This window comes from Oreochromis niloticus, linkage group LG8 (assembly GCF_001858045.2).
Source record: "Oreochromis niloticus isolate F11D_XX linkage group LG8, O_niloticus_UMD_NMBU, whole genome shotgun sequence".
Lineage (NCBI taxonomy): Eukaryota > Metazoa > Chordata > Actinopteri > Cichliformes > Cichlidae > Oreochromis > Oreochromis niloticus.
Window position 1 is genome coordinate 13,803,528 of NC_031973.2, and position 24,506 is coordinate 13,828,033.

The window sequence follows — 24,506 nt, forward strand, 5'->3', positions numbered from 1 at the left end:
TGTTTGTTATGCATAAATAGATAAATATAAGAGCTGAGTCTTAAGTCTGGATCTGAATTTATTCTTGCTTTAATTTAAGATGAATTTTCCAAGATATGCACATTTTTATCTATATTACATACAGTAGAAGCTTTTTTTCCTCTCACTGAGAAAGAAAATTCTTATGGGACTGAAAAAGTTTTTTTTTTCCCCATTCGCAAGTTAAAATTTCTAATTATTATCTCAAAATCTGGTAATTTGAAATTTCAAGATTTTTGTCAATTTTTAGTTATTTTCTAACACCATCTGTAGCCCAGACCCTGACCCTTACCCTAACCCCTAAACCTACCTATAAGGTCAAATTATTGACTCAAAAATTTGAGAAAATAAACTGAAATTTTGACTCACAAGTAGCAGATTTTTTTTTTCCAGTTGCAAAAATAAGCTCCTATAATCTTTCATTAGTTAAGAAGCCTTCGAAAAAATTCATGTATCCAGATCCAGATGTGACTCAAAGAGTTAACCATTTAACTAAATCAAGACAAAGTCCCATTTCAGTTAAAATTATAATGCAAATCCAGATACACCATCCAAAAGCAAATAGGTCTTCTTACTGATCTTGCTAACAAGCAGAGCTAACTACCATCACTTTACTGTTTTTATCTCACTATTTTGAGAGTGTACAGTTCAGTTGCTAACTCTCCATACTGTACTTTTTGTGCAGGAATCCAGGCTTCCTTCTATTGTGGAAACCAAGACTGATGACCCTGACGACTCCTTCCACCTGTCTCCAGCCACCCGCTCCCGCCGCAACCTCCTGCTGCCCAACTTCACCAGCCCCGTTCGCCGCACCTCCCTGGGGAACCTGCTGGGGGACGAGTTGCGGCAGTTCAACGCCCTGCGACGCTGCCGTTCGCCAAACCTTAGCCGCGGCTTCCTCGGACAGAGCTCCCCTCAGCCACCTTCGAAAAAAGAGCACACGACTCCTGTCTTAGCCCCGAGCACGGCCTCAACCGCAGCTGAGGGAGAGTCAGGAGCTGAGCAAAAGCCTACAAAGCTGCTCATTCCAACTGTCACTTGTTTTGGGCCACCGGATCTTAGTCCCAGGTATTAGTCATATTTAATTTCAGTCCTCAAGCAGAAAATAAGTAAAAACACGAAGGCTATATTAATGTCATACAATTCAATGCAGTTTAATAATAATATGTACTCGGTAACTATAATACTAACTAAAGTACTTTATGACTGTTCTATGTGTGTTTTGATGATACATGAGGAGCATAATTTTTTTCTTCTACTTCAAAACAATTTCACACTGATTTCTTGAATGTTTATATAGTCATCTTGATTTTAATACAGTCATAGTATCTCCAAGAGCATCTGAATGAGGCTTTGCAGTAATGGACTGAGCAGAAAGCTGCAGATGGAGTGTATTTGCATTGCATATTTCAACAGATGTTACCGCATTTCATAACCATCACACCTTATACTCCTGATCCAGCTATCTGTATTCATAATGCATCCCTAAGTCACCCAGTAAGTTCTAGGTATGGGTAAGTGCTGGTTCACAGAGCTCAGGTGTCCGCCCCTCCAGACTTGTGCTGCTGTCTTCATGTTCAAACCCACATGGGTGTCTGCCAGCAGCAGCTCTCATGGCACATCGCTCGGTCGTCTCTTGGCTCCAGTGATAATTGAAAAAGCTCTACTGTTACATTAACTCCGTTCTCCCTCCTCTTCTCCCCTCTCGCCAGGGTTGTAGATGGCATCGAAGACAACGGGAGTACGTTCCATTTCAACGTGGAGCACAGCGGGCCTAATGCCAGCTCAGAGAGCAGCAGCACCCAAGGTAAGTCAAACCACCCACGAGCTGCTAGGGTCACCTGGGTGCCAGATGGCTGGAGGTAAACTCAGGAGTTCAAATAGTGGATAACACGAGGCAGGTCTGCCTGCTTTAGGGGGAATATGAGAGCACAGCAGAATGAAATGACAGCCAGGTGTCCACAGAGTCAGAGAACATGTTAAAGGACAACTGAGGTCAAAGCAGGGCTCTGGCCATCTGACCTCAATCTCCACGCATGGTTGCTTTCCTCCTAGGATTACTATCAGTTTCAGTTCAGTAGAGATTCAGCTAATTTGCTTATTAAAGGGAGTGCTTTGGTAGCATAGTCTTGCAACTTGCATCTCTTTAGCTCCTCTCTGGCGATCTCCAGTTTCTGTTTTGATTGCAGACAGTTACTCCTGTCTGCCTATCATCATCTGCTTGCATGTGGACACTATCATACTAGACCAAGGTTAAATAGAAAGCCAAAGCACTTTCTACAAAGACTGCAAAACCAGGATAAAGTTAAGCACTATATAACACTATGCAATGTGCAGCTGTATTAGATTGCATAATATAAAAAGGTTTTCCAAATATGTGTTGCATTATGCACTCCAGCAGAACAGCACATTAAACTCTCTATACACCTCACAAAACTGCTGTTACAACTAACACATCCCACTCACCTCAGACAGTTACCAGAATTTTAATGCATGTACAGTTTGTGAATTTTCTGTATTAGTGTAAAACTATAACCTAAAATATCATCCTTTTTCTTGCAAGTCATAAAAGAAGAAAAGAAGGACTAAATTAAATGAAAAAAAATCACTTGGTCTCTTTTTTTTAGGAAGAAGAAGGAAGCGTTAGATACCTGTTGATGGGAAAGTGTGTGAACCTCTAAGAATAATTGGAAATTTGCACGTGAAATTAGAGTGAGGTTCTTTCAGTCAGTAGGCTGACAATCATGACTCGGCTCCTCTTTAGTATTGTTTAAAAAGAGATTTAGAGCTGTGTCCTCCCCAGTGTTTCAGTCTCGACATGGGAAAAACGAGGAGCGACTGGTCAGTCGAGTCGAGATCTTTGTCGTGTGTACAGATAGAGAATGCTCACAAAGAAACCATGGGTAACATCTAAGTAGCTGAAATCCCTTCTAATAATGATGTTCATGTTTATGAGCCCAGCATCAAGAGAACAGTGAACAACAACGGTGTGCATGCAGGACTGCAAATAAAGAGAACGGGACTGTCTGTCTGCACCACAAAGCTATTTAAAACTATGTTTTGTGGATGAAAGAGAAGATTAAATTTCCTCCATCAAAAGTTACCAAAAGCATTGAATTGCAATGACTCCTGGGACTCAGAGGGTCACACCAGCCACTCAAAGCGAAGGATCACTTATTTTTGTCCATCGTAAAAAAATATATTTCTATTTTGGGGATTTTAAGTGAAATTTGGATGATGTTCTATTTATAGAGAAATTTAAACATTACATATGCATGTGTAACTTCCATCAGCACATACTGGGGTCATGCAACATAATTTTGCTTTATATTAAAATTGATCAATCCTCCTGGGAGCTAAAACTCCTCCTATTTTTCTTCTCCTCGTTTCCTCAGACACCACACAAAATAATCCTGCTCTGCTCCTGGAGACGGAGGAGGTCAGGCAGAGCATCAGTCAACTCAACCTTCAGGTGAGCTACAGCCCCTTAGCCCAAATTAAAATTGATAGCACCGAGGATAATGTAGCCCTGAGTGTGAATTCTCACAGATCCAGATCCAGAGCAGTTTGCTCAGTGCTCTCCTTCTTATTATCATACATTCTGTCTTTGGTAGTGACTTAATATGAAACACAGGAATAATTAAGAAACAAAATCCATCTTATTTTATGTTGTATGTAAAAAGCAAAAATTATAGAATCACAAGCTTTACTTTTTTTGTCACACAGATAAATTTGTAGCATCTCATCTACTATCGGTCTGCTTGGTGTATGTAAAGGAAAAATATGAAGTGAGATGAAGCGGACTTGATACCGGCCTATACCTCAGTCTCCCCCTGCTCTCTTAATCTGAATGTAAATAGAGCGAAAGCAGGTGCAGCAGGAGTATCCAGATGGGTGCTGTCTGAAGTCAATATTAATTAATCAGCAGGGCACTTCTGCAATGCAGAGGATGGCTGGTAGTGCTGACTCAGCAATTTAAAAAATAGTTGACAACCTCTCTCTACTTGTGGCCCTTCTGGCCCCCATCTCCATTTTGTACATCCTTAGCTTTCTGTCTGCTTTATTCTCTGCTAGGGTCACTTACCTGCTCTTCTTCCTTGATTTCACAAGTGCTTTAGAAGACATCTCTTCAAGAGAAGATTTCACCTTTTTTATAGTCCTTGGAAGGTCATCAGAAAGTTATAGCTTGACATCAGCCTGAGAGTAAACTTTAAAGAGAGAAGCTGATTAATTCATTAATTAAGCAGCGATAGAACCTTATCATTTGTTACCTTAATGTTTCCCTTGAAAATTTACCTACATTGAATATGTTGCAAGTCTTTAAATGTCATATGTAAACTGTAAGTGCTCTCTACACAGATGGGCACGTTAAACCAGGAAGTCTCTGAGCTCACCAAGAGCCTGCACCACATGATGCACATCCTCCAGGCTCACGTATCTTTTCATCACTACAATGCCTCTTTCCCCTCCCATCCGTGTGGTGTCCAAATGGCGTCCAACTCTCCCAGAGCCTCCAACAGCGGCATGCCTTTTAGTCATGGTTCAACCTTCCACCTCCATAACGTTCCCGGGAGCCACTATTCCCACCAAAGTGCCCCAGCTGCTGGCCACTGGAGCTGCAGTGGAACTGCTGAAACCCCAACAGAGAGCCATCAGCGGCCTCAGTCCTGTAGTCCGCCTGCTAACCCCTGTCCGACACTCTCTCCAAAATCTTTTCCTAAATCTGTCCCGTGTCATAGCTCTGAGAGCATGACTGCACATCTGTGGACCAGCCCATCACTTCTTAGCATCAGCCCAGGCTTCCATGGAGGAAGTCCAGGCCTTCCACCTCATGCTGGACATGAAGACAACAGACCCCTCGGTGCTAGCTCAACTACCATCAGTCAGTCCCAGCCCACTTTGTGCCTGCAGCCTCCCAGTGATAATGATGAATACTCTCGCCTTTTGTCCAGTGTCCCTACAGGAATGTCCACACACAGCCTGCTGGACACATCGCCCAGTTCTTACGCCAACCTTAATCCTTTAAAAGCCTCAAATGAGGCCATGTGTGTCCTGATGTCCACCCCGCCGTCTCACCCTCTGATCCAGGATACCTCAATCTTCCAAATTAAGGATTCAAACTCCTCTCTCCACCCTGTCTCTTCCTCTCCACCCACATTACCATGCCAGCCTTTTGGGAGTTCTGTGGATTCAGGATCATTACAATCTGATGTTATCGAGCCCCATCTCCCACTAGGTGACCCATCTGCGGTGGAGCACACCAGTCTGGAATGCCTACTGGGGAACACAGGCTCTTTGGAAAGCAGGGACAGTGGAAGTGCATCTTCACGAAGGTCCAGCATCGGCGTTCAGACTCAGAGCACAGAGCAGTCGTGGTGCCTGGACCTCACGGATTAATATTTCCACATCTCAGCAGCAGACTGGAACAAACCAGAACCCAACATGAAATTTCTAACATGCAACTTCTTCATGCAACAGTGTTTTCTGAGACTCTGGCAGAGACTGTCGATGTGTGCTCTGTTTCCCCACCTTTTACTTCCCATGCGCCCTTATTACTCAAACACCACGCAATTTACACTATTTCTATGCAAAAGCATGTATTTTGTGCTTCATTTTGGCTTTACTGAAGTGTGTCTAAAAAAGAAGAAAGCTCACGACAGTGGGTTCCAGTATATATATTGTATATTTTTTCCAACATCTTCAGAGCAACTTGCAGTTGATAATACCTGTTACCTCCTTGCATGGTAAAGTAATTTATTCTTTTTCCTACGGAAAAGGTTTCCAAATTAATGTGTAAGCATTCTACATGACAACCAGTTGATTGTGTACACAGGCGCTGTATTTACGTGCAGACAGGTCAGGATGATTTGCTGTTTTAAGAATACAGAGGAACAAAAATGAAACATGCCTCACTTTGCATGTAGAAAGTAGAGTATGTGCATCACACGGCGTAGATTGTTTATTGTTTTTAATTGAATGTCTTTCTCAGTTCAGCCTTCTGGGTTGTTTTGTGAATATTTGGACAATAAGTATCTAATATTTAAACTCCACCAACCAGTACACAGTACTTTCTTATGATTTCAGTTATAATTATGTTAGTATCTCCTTTTAAAGCAGTCTTAAAACGTCAAAATTTCCTATTTTTCCTCACTAAAGCGTTAAATAGAGCAAAACAATGCAAAAGAAAATCTTCCTCAAGCATTTACAATAAACACACCATAGCTGCTCATAATTTAAACATAAATAAAAAGATTTAGCTTCAAAGAAAAAAAATAAAGTGGGTCCCATAAAATATTTAAACTAGTCTTAATTTACGAAATAAAAATGCCTCCGAGGGACAAAAAGATGAACTTATGACACTTATAAAATATTCAGAGTATTCAGGAACTTTTGAATGATTTCTCTCTGGCTGACAAAATAAATATGCAGAAAATGTGCAACTGTGTCCTTTGCTGTTGTGTCACACTTACCACTGTTTATGCAAATGATATTTCAGAGACAGAAAACATGTCAGAATAACCAGCATACTGTGTGCTATATATGACTGCTTAGTTGCAATAAGCCATCAGCAGTCAGGAGACCGGCATAAGCTTGGCTTTTGGAAGGAAAATTGCTTTGGAATTATTTAAGGAGAAAATGCAGTTACCGGTTATTTGTGTCAAAGCTTGAGAAAAAAGAAAAAGACAGAAACTGGATTATTTTTTACTGAGGCAAAGCTCTGAATTTTCTTGGATTTGGATTACGATGCTTTGCTGTTATTTGACAGGTTATTTGTGGTTTTCAAATCTCATGGTATTGCATACATATATCAGTATAAAGACTTTTATATGCCAAGACAGGTCGTGTTTTTGCGGTTTTCATCAAACGTTCCCTGTTTAGTTTTTAGATGATTAGTACTGATGCCTGAAAAAGACCAAAACTCACAATTAATAGACATCACTGTATTTGTTTAGTTTACTTTATTATTACTCTGGAAATTTGATGATTGTCTGGTCTGATTATTTCTTAATAATTAAGTTAAATTTGCAACCTCGAGTTTAACAAAATGAGAAACGAGAAGGCTGCAGCAATTCAGCTTTGAAATAAACGGCTTCATTTTTGATAACTTTGAAGAAAGGATTAAAGAGGAAAAAACTTGTTTTTTTAGAAACATGAATGTGTCTACAAGTTGAATAAAATTTCAGATGACCACAGAAGAACACAAAGTCAGCACCGTGCTTTCTTAAAAGAAGAGGATTTGCAGCTGCTCTGCGTCTCATTAGGGCCTTTGAATGCAACGGGTTTTTGGTGAGCGCTGATTTATCCCCGTCCTTACTCGCCACTCAATCTGATTATATAAGTGAATGTACAATAATTGTGTTTTTCAAAAGAAGCTGTTGATGAAACTTCCCAGACAAGAAAATAAGCGAAAAAATGATCTTCTTTGCTGATTGGAAGAGTAACTCTTCATATCTACATTTTTATGTAAATTTGGTTCATTATTAACTCATTATTTACACTTTCTAACAGAAGCAAAGGTTGTTTAACTGGAAAATCTGTTGGAAAACATCAGAATATAATGCAATTCCTTCAACAGGATATTGTGCATTCCCTGTAAGTTGTGTCAGTGTGTGTTTTCCTAGGACCCACCATGTGGGTGTTCCAGGTGTTCAAGGTAATATTACACTGAGCATGCAAAAGCAATGCAAATATTACACAACAGGTCAGAAGAATTGGTTGATTGTGCTTTATACGTGTCCTCACATCATGTTGTTACTTTGCGCTGCATATGTTGCTTATACAAACAGAACAATTGGTGTGCAAATATATTTGCACATTCTCTTGATGAGTCAAGTGGTGTCACAGTGTGTTTTTGCAGCATAACAGTCTGATCTTGATATTTCTCTCTGTGTTTGTGCAAAAACCCACATGAAGTTTTGAGTTAATGATACACTGGATTTGCATCAATTGCACAACAACAACAAATAAAAAAGGAGGATGGAAACCCAGCTGACACACATTTCAGGAATCACTCTCCAGAAGGATCATTCATCAGGTGAGATGTGTTTGTCTTTCATTGTGTGGATTATGGAGGAGCTTAAAGAGTTTGATCTTCTCACATTTATTCCCTTTTTTCATACAGAGATTGGTGCAGTGAGGCGAGGCATCGTTAAGACATGAAGACTGTGATTGTTGCTGTTTTGGTTTTGCTGGTTGTCAGCCAGAGTGAGTTAAGCTGCAGCCTGTTATATATATGCATTATTTTCCATATCTGTCAATGAGGCATATTTGGGAGACTCCGCTACTGTTCTATTTACTGTATTTAAATTATTGGCTGTGAAAATGCTTTGCTACAGTGATTAAACCTGATTTGTTTCTTTTCTGTAGCATCACAGTCTGATCTTGATATTTCTCTCTGTGTTTGTGCAAAGATGAAGTTTTGAGTTAATGATACACTGGATTTGCATCAATTGCACAACAACAACAACAAATAAAAAAGGAGGATGGAAACCCAGCTGACACACATTTGAGGAATCACTCTCCAGAAGGATCATTCATCAGGTGGGATGTGTTTGTCCTTCGATATGTGGATTATGGAGGAGCTTAAAGAGTTTGATCTTCTCACATTTATTCCCTTTTTTCATACAGAGATTGGTGCAGTGAGGCGAGGCATCGTTAAGACATGAAGACTGTGATTGTTGCTGTTTTGGTTTTGCTGGTCGTCAGCCAGAGTGAGTTAAGCTGCAGCCTGTTTAAAAGCTATTTTCTATATCAGACATCTGCCCATGAAACAAGTGAGCCTTGAGAAGCTCTGCAACTGTTCACTTTGAATTAGATATTGTTTTGGGGTTTGGGGGGGGGGGGGGGGGTTTTAGATTTTAGAGATAAGATTGCAGCTTTGTGAATGCTCTACTATCAAACCCAGTTGGTTTCTTTTTTTTTTAGGTGAAGCCCTGAAGTGTTACTGTGGAGGTCTGTGGCACTGCCCAAGCTCTGTGCAGTTCTGCCATGGCTTTAACAATGTCTGCAGCACTGTCTTCCTTCATGCAAAACCCTCATTTGGTTTACTGTGCAGAAAAAATACAGAAAAAAAGTTTAAAAAGTTACAATAGATGATTTCATACCACCATGTTTTCCTTGTTTCCACAGCTCCCAGATATTCCAAAAGTTGCATGAAGTCAGATGTCTGCAGGACAGTGACTCGGCCTGATGTATTATCTATCCATTGCTGCTCAACTGATCTGTGCAACAGATACTAATGCCTGTAAACACGTTTACTGTCATGTAGTGTGCATTCTGGTGTTCTCATAATAAAGAGCAGTTTATTTCATCTTTGGCTTTTATATCAGTTCTTATTTTAATAATTTTCTATTCTCTAGAGAATTAATTGTGGGGGATTTTCTTAAATGACAACATCACTTCATTACATTAATGTTTTTGAACTATTAGTTATTTATTGAACACAAACTAGGTTAGTTATGGCCAATTTACAGAAGTGCTCATCAAGAAATATGGTTTGTCAGTGGTTTGTTAAAGTAATAATTTCTGATTTTACATACAAAAAGCTGTTATAGAAACCTAACCAAAAAATTGAAACACTGAGGACATTAAAATGTGAATTAAAATTGCATGTTGTTACCAGCAGCCTGTCACACAAACATATATATTGTTCCCATTTATTTAGTAGAATCCATGAAAAATGTCAAAGTTAATGCAAACTAACTAGAATTTTGCCATCAACAAAGCATATCCCAAAGAGCTATCAGCTGATAACGGGACATCTCAGCACGGTGTCCAGTGTGTCCTTAAAATAGAGGGAAATTGGACAAATGGAGAAGAAAGAACAAGTGGCAGGCCTAAAAAATATCTACAGCAGGTGAACAGTATCTGAAGGACATTAAGAAGCAGGAAAGAATCCAGCAGACCTGACACATACATCTGGCCCTTCAGTTGATCCATCTACTGTTTGCTGAGACCTTGTCAGAATTGGTCCCAGTGGATGGTTGGCTGTCAAAAAGCCTTTCTTAACCAAGGCAAACAGGAGGAACAGGTTGAGGTGTGCCACGTTACATAAGAACTGGACTGAAAATCAAAAGATCCAGATGAATTCAAATTAGAAATTTTTGGTTCAAATCATCATCACTATGTCCAGAGGAGGTCAGGGGAGAGGTGTGGCAGTGAGAGTGTCTACAGCAATCTTTAAACCTTTGAAACTCAGTTGAGACTCTGTCATGGTTTGTGGCTGCAATTCAGCCAGTGGTGTTGGAAACGGTATTGTCAGATGTGACTCTATCATGCAGTACTATCTGGAAAACATCTGATTGACAATTTTCAGCATGACAGTGATCCCAAATACACTGCCAATGCAGTAAAAGGATCAATTAAAAAACAAACAAGCAGTGTAACACTGTCAGTCATTGATTGGGCTCCCCAGAGTCTGCAGCTCAATATTTTTGAAGCAGTTTTGGATCATTTTAACAGAGAAAAGAACAAAGGGCAGCCAACATCCAAAGAAGAACTTTGAATGTCCTTCAAGAAGCCCGGAGAGCTAGACTATTTAAAGAAATTACAAGAACGCTTGCCTAAAAGAGTTCAGAATGTGTTAAAGAATAAAGGTGATCATACCAAATATTGATTTTCAAGCTTGTTAGAATTGTACAAACTCTGTTTTTCCCTGAAATGCTACATTTTAATTTATCTTTTAAGATGTTTCAATAAATCGCTGCACCTTATTCCAATTTTCCAAGAAAACATAAAATAATGAGGGGTGATTTGACATTTCTTCTATTTTTAATTTTATATTATGCCAATACTCAGTAAATAGAAGCTCTGGTTTTTCAGTGACACCATCCTTTGAGAAGTGGTTCCATGGTGTAATAGTTAGCACTCTGGACTTTGAATCCAGTGATCTGAGTTCAAATCTCAGTGGAACCTCATGTCAAATTAATGTCTTTGTAAATGCATACTGGATTTCCATGTATGTTTGCATCTATTTCACATTTTCCTGACAAAACATAAACAAAGAGATGTGACTTGAGAATTTTGCACACCTCTTTACGTATGCTGAGACCCTTTTGGTTTATGTAGCTAAAACAGTTTTTTGTTATTTTATTAGTATTCAAAGATTGAAAGATTTGTTTTTCAGACGTTTTTCATCTGTTTGTTTATGTTGTAAAACAGCTTCTCTAATTGATTGCTTACTGGAAATCTTCAGGGACACACTGATCTGAAAATGTCCCTTATGATTGCACTCTGGTATTTCCAAGATCAATAACAAATCTTCAAACTAAACAATTCTTTGTATTTGAAGAGGCTTTATCATGTTCTTTATAGCCTGTTACAATTTGCTCACCTATTTATTTATTTATTCATTTGTAGTGTTGGTCCAAATTGGCTGATTGAGCTTTATACGTGTCCTCACATCATGTTGTTACTTTGCGCTGCATACGTTGCTTATACAAACAGAACAATTGGTGTGCAAATATATTTGCACATTCTCTTGATGAGTCAAGTGGTGTCACAGTGTGTTTTTGCAGCATCACAGTCTGATCTTGATATTTTTCTCTGTGTTTGTGCAAAAACCCACATGAAGTTTTGAGTTAATGATACACTAGATTTGCATCAATTGCACAACAACAACAAATAAAAAAGGAGGATGGAAACCCAGCTGACACACATTTGAGGAATCACTCTCCAGAAGGATCATTCATCAGGTGGGATGTGTTTGTCCTTCGATATGTGGATTATGGAGGAGCTTAAAGAGTTTGATCTTCTCACATTTATTCCCTTTTTTCATACAGAGATTGGTGCAGTGAGGCGAGGCATCGTGAAGACATGAAGACTGTGATTGTTGCTGTTTTGGTTTTGCTGGTCATCAGCCAGAGTGAGTTAAGCTGCAGCCTGTTTTATACATGCATCATTTTCCATATCTGTCAATGAGGCACATTTGGGAGACTCTGCTACTGTTCTATTTACTGTATTTAAATTATTGGCTGTGAAAATGCTTTGCTACAGTGATTAAACCTGATTTGTTTCTTTTTCCAGGTGAAGCTCTGAAGTGTTACTGTGGAGGTCTGCGGCACTGCCCAAACTCTGTGGAGACCTGCCTTGGCTTTAACAATGTCTGCACCAGTGCCATCATTTATGCAGGATCTAGTAAGTCAAAACCCTCATTTGGTTTAGTGTGCAGAAAAAAAAGAACAAAATTAAATCAGTTACAACAGATGATTTCATACCACCTTGTTTTCCTTGTTTCCACAGCTCCCAGATATTTCAAAGGTTGCATGAAGTCAAATGACTGCAGGATAATGAATCAGCCCGGTGTATCATCTGCCACTTGCTGCTCAACTGATCTGTGCAACAGATAAATGCCTGTAAACACGTTTACTGTCATGTAGTGTGCATTCTGGTGTTCTCATAATAAAGAGCAGTTTATTTCATCTTTGGCTTTTATATCAGTTCTTATTTTAATAATTTTCTATTCTCTAGAGAATTAATTGGGGTTGTTTTCTTAAATGACAACATCACTTCATTACATTAATGTTTTTGAACTGTTAGTTATTTACTGAACACTAACTAGGTTTATTTTGGCCAATTTACAGAGGTGCTCATCAAGAAATATGGTTTGTCAGTGGTTTGTTAAAGTAATAATTTCTGATTTTACATACAAAAAGCTGTTATGGGAACCTAACAAAAAAAAATGAAATACTGAGGACATTAAAATGTGAATTAAACTTGTCAGTCAGTCAAAAGGTTGTGCTTTAGCCAGAAACGGGAAGCTATATTTAGATTATTATTAATATCCTTTTGTTATTCATTTATTGGGAAAGTGCATCAGAGCGTTATTACATGGGTGTTAGAAAATTAAATAATCTGCAGCCCTCTGAAAGGCTGAAATGACTAAACAAAGAAAATGATCAAAACAGAAATAAACGACACAAAGAGACTGTTTACAGATGTTTGTATATATATTTTTAATAAATGCATACAGAAAAAAAACACTGATGTAAAAGATGGGATCTGATATTTACAGTGCAACAAAATGAGTTGGTATGATGTACTGACCCCAATACTATACCTCATGCACAGTATGTTATATTCCTGAATTAGTCTTATGTGTAAGAAATATGGTAAAAGTAAAGACACAGGTCTGTATTTAATTAGCCAACACTAGAGGATTTTTTAAATTGGTTTCATTACTTGACAGAAATTACATTATGAGTTAAGTGGGATAGAAATAGCAAAGAACAGACAAGACCAGAAGTAAGCTTGTCCTTAACACTGACCTATGAATCATAAAAAGGCAGTATACCTAACAGACAACTTACCAAAGAATCCATTTTAAATTGTATCTTTATGCATGTTGTTACCAGCAGCCGGTCACACAAACATAGAATTTCTTCCCATTTATTTAGTAGAATCCATGAAAAATGTCAAAGTTAATGCAAACTAACTAGAATTTTGCCATCAACAAAGCATATCCCAAAGAGCTATTAGCTGAAAACGGGACATATCTCAGCACGGTGTCCAGTGTGTCCTTAAAATAGAGGGAAATTGGACAAATGGAGAAGAAAGAACAAGTGGCAGGCCTAAAAAATATCTACAGCAGGTGAACAGTATCTGAAGGACATTAAGAAGCAGGAAAGAATCCAGCAGACCTGACACATACATCTGGCCCTTCAGTTGATCCATCTACTGTTTGCTGAGACCTTGTCAGAATTGGTCCCAGTGGATGGTTGGCTGTCAAAAAGCCTTTCTTAACCAAGGCAAACAGGAAGAACAGGTTGAGGTGTGCCATGTTACATAAGAACTGGACTGAAAATCAAAAGATCCAGATGAATCCAATTTAGAAATTTTTGGTTCAAATCATCATCACTATGTCCAGAGGAGGTCAGGGGAGAGGTGTGGCAGTGAGAGTGTCTACAGCAATCTTTAAACCTTTGAAACTCAGTTGAGACTCTGTCATGGTTTGTGGCTGCAATTCAGCCAGTGGTGTTGGAAATGGTATTGTCAGATGTGACTCTATCATGCAGTACTATCTGGAAAACATCGGATTGACAATTTTCAGCATGACAGTGATCCCAAATACACTCCTAATGCAGTAAAAGGATCAATTAAAAAACAAACAAGCAGTGTAACACTGTCAGTCATTGATTGGGCTCCCCAGAGTCTGCAGCTCAATATTTTTGAAGCAGTTTGGGATCATTTTAACAGAGAAAAGAACAAAGGGCAGCCAACATCCAAAGAAGAACTTTGAATGTCCTTCAAGAAGCCTGGAGAGCTAGACTATTTAAAGAAATTACAAGAACGCTTGCCTAAAAGAGTTCAGAATGTGTTAAAGAATAAAGGTGATCATACCAAATATTGATTTTCAAGCTTGTTAGAATTGTACAAACTCTGTTTTTCCCTGAAATGCTACATTTTAATTTATCTTTTAAGATGTTTCAATAAATCGCTCCACCTTATTCCAATTTTCCAAGAAAACATAAAATAATGAGGGGTGACTTGACATTTCTTCTATTTTTAATTTTATATTATGCCAATACTCAGTAAATAGAAGCTCTGGTTTTTCAGTGACACCATCCTTTGAGAAGTGGTTCCATGGTGTAATGGTTAGCACTCTGGACTTTGAATCCAGTGATCTGAGTTCAAATCTCAGTGGAACCTCATGTCAAATTAATGTCTTTGTAAATGCATACTGGATTTCCATGTATGTTTGCATCTATTTCACATTTTCCTGACAAAACATAAACAAAGAGATGTGACTTGAGAATTTTGCACACCTCTTTACGTATGCTGAGACCCTTTTGGTTTATGTAGCTAAAACACTTTTTTGTTATTTTATTAGTATTCAAAGATTGAAAGATTTGTTTTTCAGACGTTTTTCATCTGTTTGTTTATGTTGTAAAACAGCTTCTCTAATTGATTGCTTACTGGAAATCTTCAGGGACACACTGATCTGAAAATGTCCCTTATGACTGCACTCTGGTATTTCCCAGATCAATAACAAATCTTCAAACTAAACAATTCTTTGTATTTGAAGAGGCTTTATCATGTTCTTTATAGCCTGTTACAATTTGCTCACCTATTTATTTATTCATTTGTAGTGTTGGTCCAAATTGGCTGATTGAGCTTTATACGTGTCCTCACATCATGTTGTTACTTTGCGCTGCATACGTTGCTTATACAAACAGAACAATTGGTGTGCAAATATATTTGCACATTCTCTTGATGAGTCAAGTGGTGTCACAGTGTGTTTTTGCAGCATCACAGTCTGATCTTGATATTTTTCTCTGTGTTTGTGCAAAAACCCACATGAAGTTTTGAGTTAATGATACACTGGATTTGCATCAATTGCACAACAACAACAAATAAAAAAGGAGGATGGAAACCCAGCTGACACACATTTGAGGAATCACTCTCCAGAAGGATCATTCATCAGGTGGGATGTTTGTCCTTCGATATGTGGATTATGGAGGAGCTTAAAGAGTTTGATCTTCTCACATTTATTCCCTTTTTTCATACAGAGATTGGTGCAGCGAGGCGAGGCATCGTGAAGACATGAAGACTGTGATTGTTGCTGTTTTGGTTTTGCTGGTCATCAGCCAGAGTGAGTTAAGCTGCAGTCTGTTTTATACATGCATCATTTTCCATATCTGTCAATGAGGCACATTTGGGAGACTCTGCTACTGTTCTATTTACTGTATTTAAATTATTGGCTGTGAAAATGCTTTGCTACAGTGATTAAACCTGATTTGTTTCTTTTTCCAGGTGAAGCTCTGAAGTGTTACTGTGGAGGTCTGCGGCACTGCCCAAACTCTGTGGAGACCTGCCTTGGCTTTAACAATGTCTGCACCAGTGCCATCATTTATGCAGGATCTAGTAAGTCAAAACCCTCATTTGGTTTAGTGTGCAGAAAAAAAGAAAAGAACAAAATTAAATCAGTTACAACAGATGATTTCATACCACCTTGTTTTCCTTGTTTCCACAGCTCCCAGATATTTCAAAGGTTGCATGAAGTCAAATGACTGCAGGATAATGAATCAGCCCGGTGTATCATCTGCCACTTGCTGCTCAACTGATCTGTGCAACAGATAAATAGCTATCATACATAATATTTTCCAGTGAATAAATAATCCAATCTCATATATTGTGTTATAGAATTTTCACAATAAAATCAACTAATTATACATTTACACTCTGTTATGGCCATTTTTTCATTTTTCTGATGACTTTCAATAACTGCAAATCCTTTGTTAGTCTGGTGTTCCTTAGAATAGATTACTTCACTTTATTGTAATACAACTATAATTCAGGCGAGAAAAGAAAGCAAAATCAGACAATAACTTAAATTTTCTGCAAAACAAAATACGGTTGTATCTTTGAGTGTGTTCCAGATCCCTCCAAATGTTATTTGCTTTCCAATTGCACCACCATGTGGCATTTAACCATGTGTTCTTTCTGCATAGAGATGATCTTTGTTACTAAAGTGTCACAGGAAAAATGTTTTTGTTTTTCTCAAAATGTGAGAAAGGTTTTGGAGTGACTGAGTCAAAGTCTGGACATGAATCCGACTGAAATGATTTGGCATGACTTTAAAGGCCATTCATGCTCAAGAAACCGCCAGTGTGGCTGAATTAAAACAATTCTGCAAAGCAGAGTTGGACAAAATTTCTCTACGGAGTTGTGAAAGAATCATTGCCAGTTATTGCAAAAGCTTGATTGCAATTTGTGCTGCCAAGGGTGGCACAACCAGTTATTAGGAAAGAAGAAAAATTGGTTAATTGTGTAAATATCTCTGAAAATATAAATAGAATTAACGAATTCCTTGGCTACACAAATGTGTCTTTTAAATCGCATAAAATCTAATTTTATTTCTAATTTTATTTTTAAAAAAAGTCAATTATGACATGGAAAGTTGGATCAAGTCTTTTTCGGATTATGAGTTTTTGAATTTAAACCTTTGTTGCAAATTACCCAAGCATTGCGAAATAATCTTCCTCTAAAAGTCATTGCAAGTGTTTCTGTCATTGATCATTTTAAAATAGTACAGGACTGAGCTAGCTCCTGCTGACGTTCTGCAATCCCCGTATTTGATTGGCTGTGACATCACTTCACATGACAAGCGAATCCAGGAAGTGTTTTTGTTACTGAAGGCGGAAGCATATATTCCACAGAAGCTGGAAGTCTTTTAGTGGAAGGGGAGAAAACGCTGTTAACGAGAAATAACATCGTTTTAAGTCACTCTACACACGGTACAGCGAATCTTGTTTTTCGTTGTCGGTAAGAAACCCAAAACTTCCTGTTAGCCGATTAGCATTATGAACTGATTTGATCGTCGTTAATACAGACGAGCTTTAGCTTCGGAGCTAACTGTCTGACTGATGGTGTTTTTGTCCGTTTAGACGGTCAAAGTTAAACGACCAGCGGGTTCACCCGGTGCTTATGGACTTGTAACTACAAATACGCACACTTAAAGTATTTGTTAGTGTCCTGTTGACTACAGAAGCATTTCAGCTTGTGAGACAGCATTAAAAACAGAATGGAGCTATTTCTAGGTTGTTTTAGCTTAACTCGTCAGCTGTTACTAACATGCCCAGACTTGGTCTTTCAGGCCGATATCGATATCAGTGTTTGAGAGTTCAAGGCTGTATGTGGTGTCCTTTTCCATTTTATCATTTAAGTGTTTTTTTTTTGTTTGTTTTTTAACCAAACAACATTTGCTGTTGCTAACAAATAATTTCAGATAACTGTGGCGGAGACCTGCTCAGCTGTACTTTTAGCAGTTAAAAAAGTGAAGCAGCCTGCATGTAGATCTATGGTTATGAACTTATCATGACAGCGACTGATGTGACTCTTTTGTGTCAGTTCGGTATTGTCTGATAGAAGAGCTGACAGGCTTTATAACATAATTAATAATAACTTATATGATGAATACTGCGTTGTTTCTACGCTATAATCGGGGATAAACAAACGTTAGTCGAGCAGAGGTATGAGAAAACAAGTGTTATCTACAAGCTAACGTAAAAGTCAGTCACTTATAGATATGTATTCCTAAAATTTGCACACAAATAAGGTTCAATTTGTTTTTAAAAAAAAATGTTTCAGGCTTGCCTGGATCACCGCTGTTTTTGCCACCCGGAGTGTGATTTCTGACCTCGCTCACAATCGGCGCGTGGACTTCCAACCCTTCCCAGACTCCGAGTATTTAGTTTGTTCCCTAACAGTCTCTGTCAATGGCTGGACGTGGTGGTGGAGGACCGAACAGGCCTAATGGTGCTGCAGCAGCAAATAAAATCTGCCAGTTCAAGCTGGTCCTGCTGGGGGAGTCAGCGGTGGGGAAGTCGAGCTTAGTGCTGCGCTTTGTCAAAGGGCAGTTCCACGAATTCCAGGAGAGCACCATTGGAGGTGAGAAACACGTTTCTAAATGAAGGAAACTGATTTTGTTTGGACGCTGTAGGTGTTTCTCTAGGTAGATTATATTGCTGTTTGCATGTTAAGTGAATATTGTTTGAAATTTAGGAATCTTAGTGCTGTATCAGGTTTGATAACTCACAGGGGTAAATGTGCCTTTCATATTCCTCTCAAGTATTCCCAAATGTTAAATGTCATTTAAAAACAAGCATTTGTAGAAGAGCTTTCCTTAAATAACATTGCTGAAATTTGGCAAATGTTTCATCAAAATAAAAGCTGTTCACATAAAGTACATGCATTCACTGGTCAGTATGTTAGGCACATCTTGCTAGTACCAAGTTGGGCCTCCTTTTACCTTCAGAACTGTCTTAGTTCTTCATGACATAGATTCTACTAGTGCCGAAAACATTACTCTGAGATTTTGGTCCATATTGACATGATAGTATCACACAGGTGATGCATATTTGTCAGCTGCATATGTATGATGCAAACCCCTGTTCAGCCACATCCAGAAGGTGCCCTGTTGAATTCAGATTTGTGACTGTGATGACCATTTAAGTCCAGTGAACTGATCGTTGAAGAAACCAGTTTGAGATGATACGAGTCTTGTGATGTGGCGTGTTATCCTACACAGAGGTCATACATCTATAGATGTGGCATTTAGAATTATATGAATTTGTGCCTAAGCTAATCTGAAGTGATGCAATGCCTCCTAACTTATCTTCAGATCAGATGTGAACAGGATAGTCTTCTAGGAAGATCGAGTGTTTCATTTATTTATTGTTTTCGTTTTCATTCTCTCTGCAGCCGCTTTCCTCACTCAGACAGTCTGTCTTGATGACACCACTGTGAAGTTTGAGATCTGGGACACAGCAGGTCAGGAGCGCTACCACAGTCTGGCTCCAATGTACTACAGAGGGGCTCAAGCAGCCATCGTGGTCTATGACATTACCAACACAGTAGGTTTCACGCACAGGGTAACAGTTACAGTATCTCAGAAAACTGAGTACACCCCTCCAATTTTTGTAAATATTTTGTTATATCTTTTCATGGGACAACACTGAAGATATGACACTTTGATACAATGTAGTCAGTGTACAGCTTATACAACAGTGAAAACTTGCTGTCCCCTCTAAATGACTCAACACACAGCCATTATTGCCTAAACCGCTGGCAACAAAAGTGAGTACACCCCTAAGTGAAAATGTCCAAATTGTGCCCAATTAGCCATTTTCCCTCCCTGGTGTCATGTGACTCATTAGTTTCACAAGGTCTCAGGTGTAAATGGGAAACAGGTGTGTTGAATTTGGTGTTATTGCTCTCACACTCTCTCATACTGGTCACTGAAAGTTTATTAGGCACCTCATGGTAAAGAACTGTCTGGGCATCTGAAAAAAGAATTGTTACTCTACATAAAGATGGCCTAGGCTATAAGAATATTGCCAACACCCTGAAACTGAGCTGCAGCACGGTGCCCAAGACCATACATCAGTTTAACAGGACAGGTTCCACTCATAACAAACCTCGTCATGGTCGATTAAAGAAGTTGAGTGCACGTGCTCAACGTCATACACAGAGGTCTTTTGAAAATAGATGTATGAGTGCTGCCAGAATTGCTGAAGAAGTTGAAGGCATTGAGGCCTGTCAGTGCTTAGACCATACGCCTCACACTGCATCAAATGGATGTCTCCAGATTTAAACCCTATTGAGCATCTGTGGGGCATCCTCTAATGGAAAGTGGAGGACCGCAAAGTCTCTGCTCCATGATCTCATTATGAAGGAGTGGAAGAGGATTCCCGTGGCAACCTGTGAAGCTCTAGTGAACTCCACGCTCAATAGAGTTAAGGCAGTGTTGGAAAATAATGGTGGCCACACAATATATTGACACTTTGGGCACAGTTTGGACATTTTCACTTAGGGGTTTACTCATTTTTGTTGCCAGTGGTTTAGGTAATAATTGCAAAAATGTGAGGGGTGTACTCACTTTCGTGACATACTGTATGATGGTTGCAGATACTGCTTTGTTTATTTCATTTGTTTGATTGTTTTGTTGCTCCCAAAAGTGGAAGAATGCAAAATATGCTGATAATCAGTGATCATTTTGAAACAATCACTGAAAAAACAGTTACAATTGTTAAAGTGTGTTTTGGCTTTTACTGAAGGATTCAAGATTCTCACTTATTTTTGTTTGTTTTTTTGCAATTAACCTGTAATTATGCAGTCATATGAAAAAGAAAGCAACACTGTCTTTCAAGTCTAAGGTTTTACAAATTTAAAAAAATCATCTGGTCCTCAGCAGGTTCTAAACTGATTTAGATATAACCTCAGATAAAGAGCAAAACATGATACATTCATTTGACTAAAACCAAGCCAAAATTAAAAAGCAATGTGTGAAAAACTAAGTACATCCTCACTGTTTCCATAGGAATTAAGAGTGTAAATAGCAGCACTTTAGTTGATCATTAGTAATTGTGAGCACGTCTGTAAAAGCAGATGCTTTTCAATTTTCTGGTCTGGAGCATTCGGGTGTGTGTTTACAATGCCAAGGAGGAAAGACATCAGCAATGATTTTAAAGGGTCATAATGTCATGCAAACAAATGAAATTTATTATTCTCAGTAAAATTAATACTCACATGTGGAAAACATTAAACACAGTTTCTAATCTTCCAGCAAATTCACAATGCACTGAACAAACCACAAGATATGCGGAACAACGTCCTTTGAATAGATAAAACCAAAGTGGAGATGCTTGTCCATAATGCACAGCACCACTTTTGTGAAAACAAAACAGCATATCAGCAGAAACATCTCATACCAAGTGAGAGCACAGGGGAGGAGGGGTGGTGATTTGGGCTTTTGGCAGCCACAGGAGCTGGACACCTTGCGGTTCTTTATTCAACTATGATCTCATCTGTATACCAAATTATTCTAGAGTCATATGTGAGGCCATCTGTCTGACAGTTAAAAAATAGCTAAAATTGGGTCATGGAACAGGACAATGATTCCAAGCACAACAGCAGATCTATAATAATGATGTCTAGAAAAAGAAAAGAACTCAGATGCCTCGATGGCCCAGTCAAAGTCCAGACCTCAACCTCATTGAATGCTGTGGTAGGAGCTTAAAAAGCATTGCATAAACAAAGCAATGAAGAGTGGGCCAGAATTCCTCCACAGTGATGTGAAAGACTGATAGCATCATACAGAAAATGAGGTGTGCTTAATTTTTTTACACACTGCTTCTGCATTTTAGTTAAATTTTTGTTAAATAAATAAAAACTCTGTGTAACATGTTGTGTGTTGTTTCTCACCTGCAGTTGTATTTACCTAATATTTAAGATTATTTTAACGTACATGACAGAGGGTGTGCTTTGACTCAGTGTAAGTTAATTTTAAACATACGCGTGTGTGTGTTCGTGTGTGTTCATGGGCTTGTGGGCTTTTTGAGGTCACATCAGCTATGCTAGTATGAAGTTTAAAAAAAGAAAACATGTTTGACCAACATTAAAGATAGCTGTAGTGCTAAATACTTTGGGGAAATGCAAATTAAGTTTGTTGGTTTTTCAGGACACTTTTGATCGTGCGAAAAATTGGGTGAAGGAGCTTCAGAGGCAGGCCAGTCCCAACATAGTGATCGCTCTGGCTGGCAACAAAGCGGACATCGCAAACAAGAGAGCTGTCGAGTTTCAGGTATAAAGATGCATATAGAGGACTTAATATAAGCAAAAAATCTGATGTTTAGAGGCTTCATTTGAATTTGTTGATTAACTTTTATGTCTAAATCATGTTCTCAGGAGGCACAAGCCTATGCCGATGACAACAGTCTGCTTTTTATGGAGACCTCAGCCAAGACTGCTATGAATGTCAATGAAATTTTCATGGCTATAGGTAAGTAATGCATTTAGTCACATATTCCAGTTGACCAATTTGGAATCACCAATTAACCTAACATACGTGATAGATTTTTTTTAAAAAAAGTGTATTGGTTTATTGTCACCTTTTGGTGCTGTTTTGGTGTTTCGTAACTTTATTTTGAAATATCTGTTCCCCTGTCCCCGTAGCAAAGAAGCTACCGAAGAGCGAGCCCCAGGGTACAGCTGGACAAGGTGGGCGGACAAGGACAGGAGTAGATCTAGAACAAACTAACCCTCAGGGCAGCAGCAGCAGCCGGTGCTGCGGCGGCAACTAGGAAGCAAGAAAAAACGAACTTGGTGAACGAGCCCTGAACATCATTTTAAGGACAGCATGTAGCAAAAAGCCAGAGAGGCAGGAGAGGGCAGAACCACTCGCCACTTCCACAGTGAGATTACAGATGAGATTATCTGCATCCCGTTTGATTAAAGGAACTTTTGTAAAGCAAATCATAAGCTAGAGGGAATTCCCAAGATCCCTCACTACTTCTCTGTCTTTTCCTTCTGTGTCTGTCCGCCTCCCTGTTGATCTTTAGCATCTCTCTGATGATCGAACGCTGTTATAAATGAATTTGAAGCATGATGCTGAGGTTGTTGGAATTGTTGGAGTGAATGTATATCTGTGTGTGTGTGTGTGTGTGTGTGTGTCTGTGTGTGTCTGTGTGTGTGTAGAATATGTATATTTATATATGCACACACGTTTTCTACTCCTGTCATTTGCCTATATTCAGTGGATTTAAAAAGAAAACGACCCAAAAATATTAATCCTTAAATTACAAATGGTAGAGCGATTTAATCTTTTTTTCTTAATGCAGCATAAGGTCCCATTTTCACCTGACATTAGCATGTGTAAGTTGTCTTGATAGTGACAGGTGACATTTGGAGTTAGCAGTTAGCCCTTGTATAAAATCATCTGACCGTGTCCTGACGTTGTCTCTATATGCAGGTTAGTCGGGTTGGTTGGTTAGTTCACAAGTTAAAAAAAAAAAGATGGATCTTTTATCTTTGCAAGTTGCCCATCTCTGTGTCCAGAAATTAATATTATCCATTTCTGGAAAGAGGAGATAGAAGACTTTGAAGGTTCTGCTTAACATTTCAGTTTAATGATGCGAGCAGGAAGAGGCAGAACTTGTTGGGTAGATGATTTTTTTTTAACTTAATGTTGTTAGGCTGCACTGACTGCATTTACACTAACAGATCTAATCAGAGTGCAAGCCAAGCACCTCTAAATGTGGCCTGGATTGTCTGATTACATACCGATCACAGTGCATAAAATTACACCTGCATTCCTTATACTTTCCCATCATTAAATTATCTAGTTGCAGATCACATTGTAATGCCAGGTGTAGAGGTGGCTTTGGTTATTCTTAATAGGGAGTTGGGTAAGACTGTTATAAGAAAAGCTCAAGACTTTGCTTGCTGAGGGTGGTCGTGATTGGAGGGGCTACACTTCTGAAGAGGCTGTACCATAAATGCAGTTGTTTTCTTGCATTGTTTTATTGCTAACTGTAACACCGGAGAGTTGCTAGCCTTTTTTTAAAGAAATGTGAAATAACTTGTAAATCTGAAATGAAATAAATAACATACAAGATTCACTTTGTTTTGAGTTGTTTTGGAGTGTACTTTTTTTTTTCCCACATACAGACCGGCCTGTAAGTTGTTGTTTTTTTGTCTTTTGTTTAGTTTTTTTCTCCCAATACTTTGTGCCGTGTGACCTGAATAGCACAAGTGGTTAATAAAATGGATCAATTGTGCTGGAGTTACAGTGACAAGTATTCACAGCGTTTCACGTGTTCCACATTTGCCTTAATTTTTGTTACATCCTTATTCCAAAAATGGAATAAATGTATTTTTTTTACCTCAAAACTCCTACACAGATTATACCATATAACAAAGTGAAAAAAGTTTGATTGAGATTCTTGCACATGTATTAAAAATAAAGTTGGTTTGACATAGTTTGGAAAGGCCTATATCTGTCTATATGACCTCCCATAGCAGACAGTGCATATCAGAGCACAAACCAAGACATGAAGTCCAAGGAATTGTCAGTAGACCTCCAAGAGAGGATTTTATCAAGGAACAGATTCGGTGGGCAAGGGTACAGAAAAACCTATGCAGAACTGAAGGTCCCAAAGACCACAGTTGCCTCCATCATCTGTAAATCGAAGAAGTGTTGCTCTGTGAAG

At 38.7% G+C, this 24,506-nt stretch overlaps 4 protein-coding genes and 2 non-coding genes across 9 annotated transcripts in view; all 6 read left to right on the forward strand.

The window, feature by feature from the left end:
• The window catches only part of kcnh4b (potassium voltage-gated channel, subfamily H (eag-related), member 4b), a 44,126-nt gene extending 37,671 nt beyond the window's left edge, over window positions 1-6,455 (forward strand). For both annotated transcript variants that reach the window (XM_005471304.2, XM_025909734.1), the window contains 4 exons: window positions 704-1,086; window positions 1,731-1,825; window positions 3,414-3,490; window positions 4,378-6,455. In XM_005471304.2, coding sequence (XP_005471361.1) covers window positions 704-1,086; window positions 1,731-1,825; window positions 3,414-3,490; window positions 4,378-5,415 — 1,593 coding nt within the window. In that variant the 3' untranslated portion in view covers window positions 5,416-6,455. The remainder of the gene's footprint in view (window positions 1-703; window positions 1,087-1,730; window positions 1,826-3,413; window positions 3,491-4,377) is intronic.
• A 2,205-nt stretch (window positions 6,456-8,660) lies between these two features.
• LOC109203120 (short neurotoxin 3) lies at window positions 8,661-16,143 on the forward strand. Of its 2 annotated transcripts, XM_019362161.2 has the most exons (5): window positions 11,580-11,711; window positions 11,799-11,881; window positions 12,043-12,153; window positions 12,259-12,361; window positions 16,092-16,143. In XM_019362161.2, exons 2-5 carry the CDS (start codon window positions 11,833-11,835, stop codon window positions 16,093-16,095), a joined length of 267 nt encoding a protein of 88 aa, XP_019217706.1. In that variant the 5' UTR covers window positions 11,580-11,711; window positions 11,799-11,832; the 3' UTR covers window positions 16,096-16,143. The 2 variants fall into 2 exon arrangements, with proteins under 2 accessions (XP_025765520.1, XP_019217706.1); XM_025909735.1 differs by lacking the exons at window positions 11,580-11,711; window positions 11,799-11,881; window positions 16,092-16,143 and adding an exon at window positions 8,661-8,729 and having other exon boundaries at window positions 12,259-12,437.
• On the forward strand, window positions 10,861-10,932 carry trnaq-uug (transfer RNA glutamine (anticodon UUG)). The gene has a single exon. It is a non-coding gene; the product is annotated as a tRNA-Gln (tRNA).
• Window positions 14,593-14,664, forward strand: trnaq-uug (transfer RNA glutamine (anticodon UUG)). Its single transcript has one exon. It is a non-coding gene; the product is annotated as a tRNA-Gln (tRNA).
• On the forward strand, window positions 15,364-16,193 carry LOC112847676 (short neurotoxin 3-like). The gene is made up of 4 exons (XM_025909736.1): window positions 15,364-15,439; window positions 15,525-15,607; window positions 15,769-15,879; window positions 15,989-16,193. The coding sequence occupies exons 2-4, from the start codon at window positions 15,559-15,561 to the stop codon at window positions 16,093-16,095; spliced, it is 267 nt and encodes an 88-aa protein (XP_025765521.1). The 5' UTR covers window positions 15,364-15,439; window positions 15,525-15,558; the 3' UTR covers window positions 16,096-16,193.
• A 925-nt stretch (window positions 16,194-17,118) lies between these two features.
• LOC100706267 (ras-related protein Rab-5C) lies at window positions 17,119-23,915 on the forward strand. 2 transcript variants are annotated; one of them, XM_005471303.4, is made up of 6 exons: window positions 17,119-17,252; window positions 18,106-18,405; window positions 19,219-19,370; window positions 21,977-22,099; window positions 22,204-22,297; window positions 22,471-23,915. In XM_005471303.4, the coding sequence occupies exons 2-6, from the start codon at window positions 18,234-18,236 to the stop codon at window positions 22,596-22,598; spliced, it is 669 nt and encodes a 222-aa protein (XP_005471360.1). In that variant the 5' UTR covers window positions 17,119-17,252; window positions 18,106-18,233; the 3' UTR covers window positions 22,599-23,915. The 2 variants fall into 2 exon arrangements, with proteins under 2 accessions (XP_005471360.1, XP_003441886.1); XM_003441838.5 differs by having other exon boundaries at window positions 17,121-17,280.
• Window positions 23,916-24,506: the final 591 nt, after the last annotated feature.

Coding starts and splice junctions, on each gene's coding strand:
- LOC109203120 (XM_025909735.1), top strand. CDS start 8,681: ATGAAGACTGTGATTGTTGCTGTTTTGGTTTTGCTGGTCGTCAGCCAG. Junction 8,730..12,042: donor TTTGCTGGTCGTCAGCCAGA/GTGAGTTAAGCT, acceptor TTCTTTTTCCAG/GTGAAGCTCTGAAGTGTTAC. Junction 12,154..12,258: donor CATCATTTATGCAGGATCTA/GTAAGTCAAAAC, acceptor TTGTTTCCACAG/CTCCCAGATATTTCAAAGGT.
- LOC112847676 (XM_025909736.1), top strand. CDS start 15,559: ATGAAGACTGTGATTGTTGCTGTTTTGGTTTTGCTGGTCATCAGCCAG. Junction 15,608..15,768: donor TTTGCTGGTCATCAGCCAGA/GTGAGTTAAGCT, acceptor TTCTTTTTCCAG/GTGAAGCTCTGAAGTGTTAC. Junction 15,880..15,988: donor CATCATTTATGCAGGATCTA/GTAAGTCAAAAC, acceptor TTGTTTCCACAG/CTCCCAGATATTTCAAAGGT.
- LOC100706267 (XM_005471303.4), top strand. CDS start 18,234: ATGGCTGGACGTGGTGGTGGAGGACCGAACAGGCCTAATGGTGCTGCA. Junction 19,371..21,976: donor TCTATGACATTACCAACACA/GTAGGTTTCACG, acceptor TTGGTTTTTCAG/GACACTTTTGATCGTGCGAA. Junction 22,298..22,470: donor TGAAATTTTCATGGCTATAG/GTAAGTAATGCA, acceptor CTGTCCCCGTAG/CAAAGAAGCTACCGAAGAGC.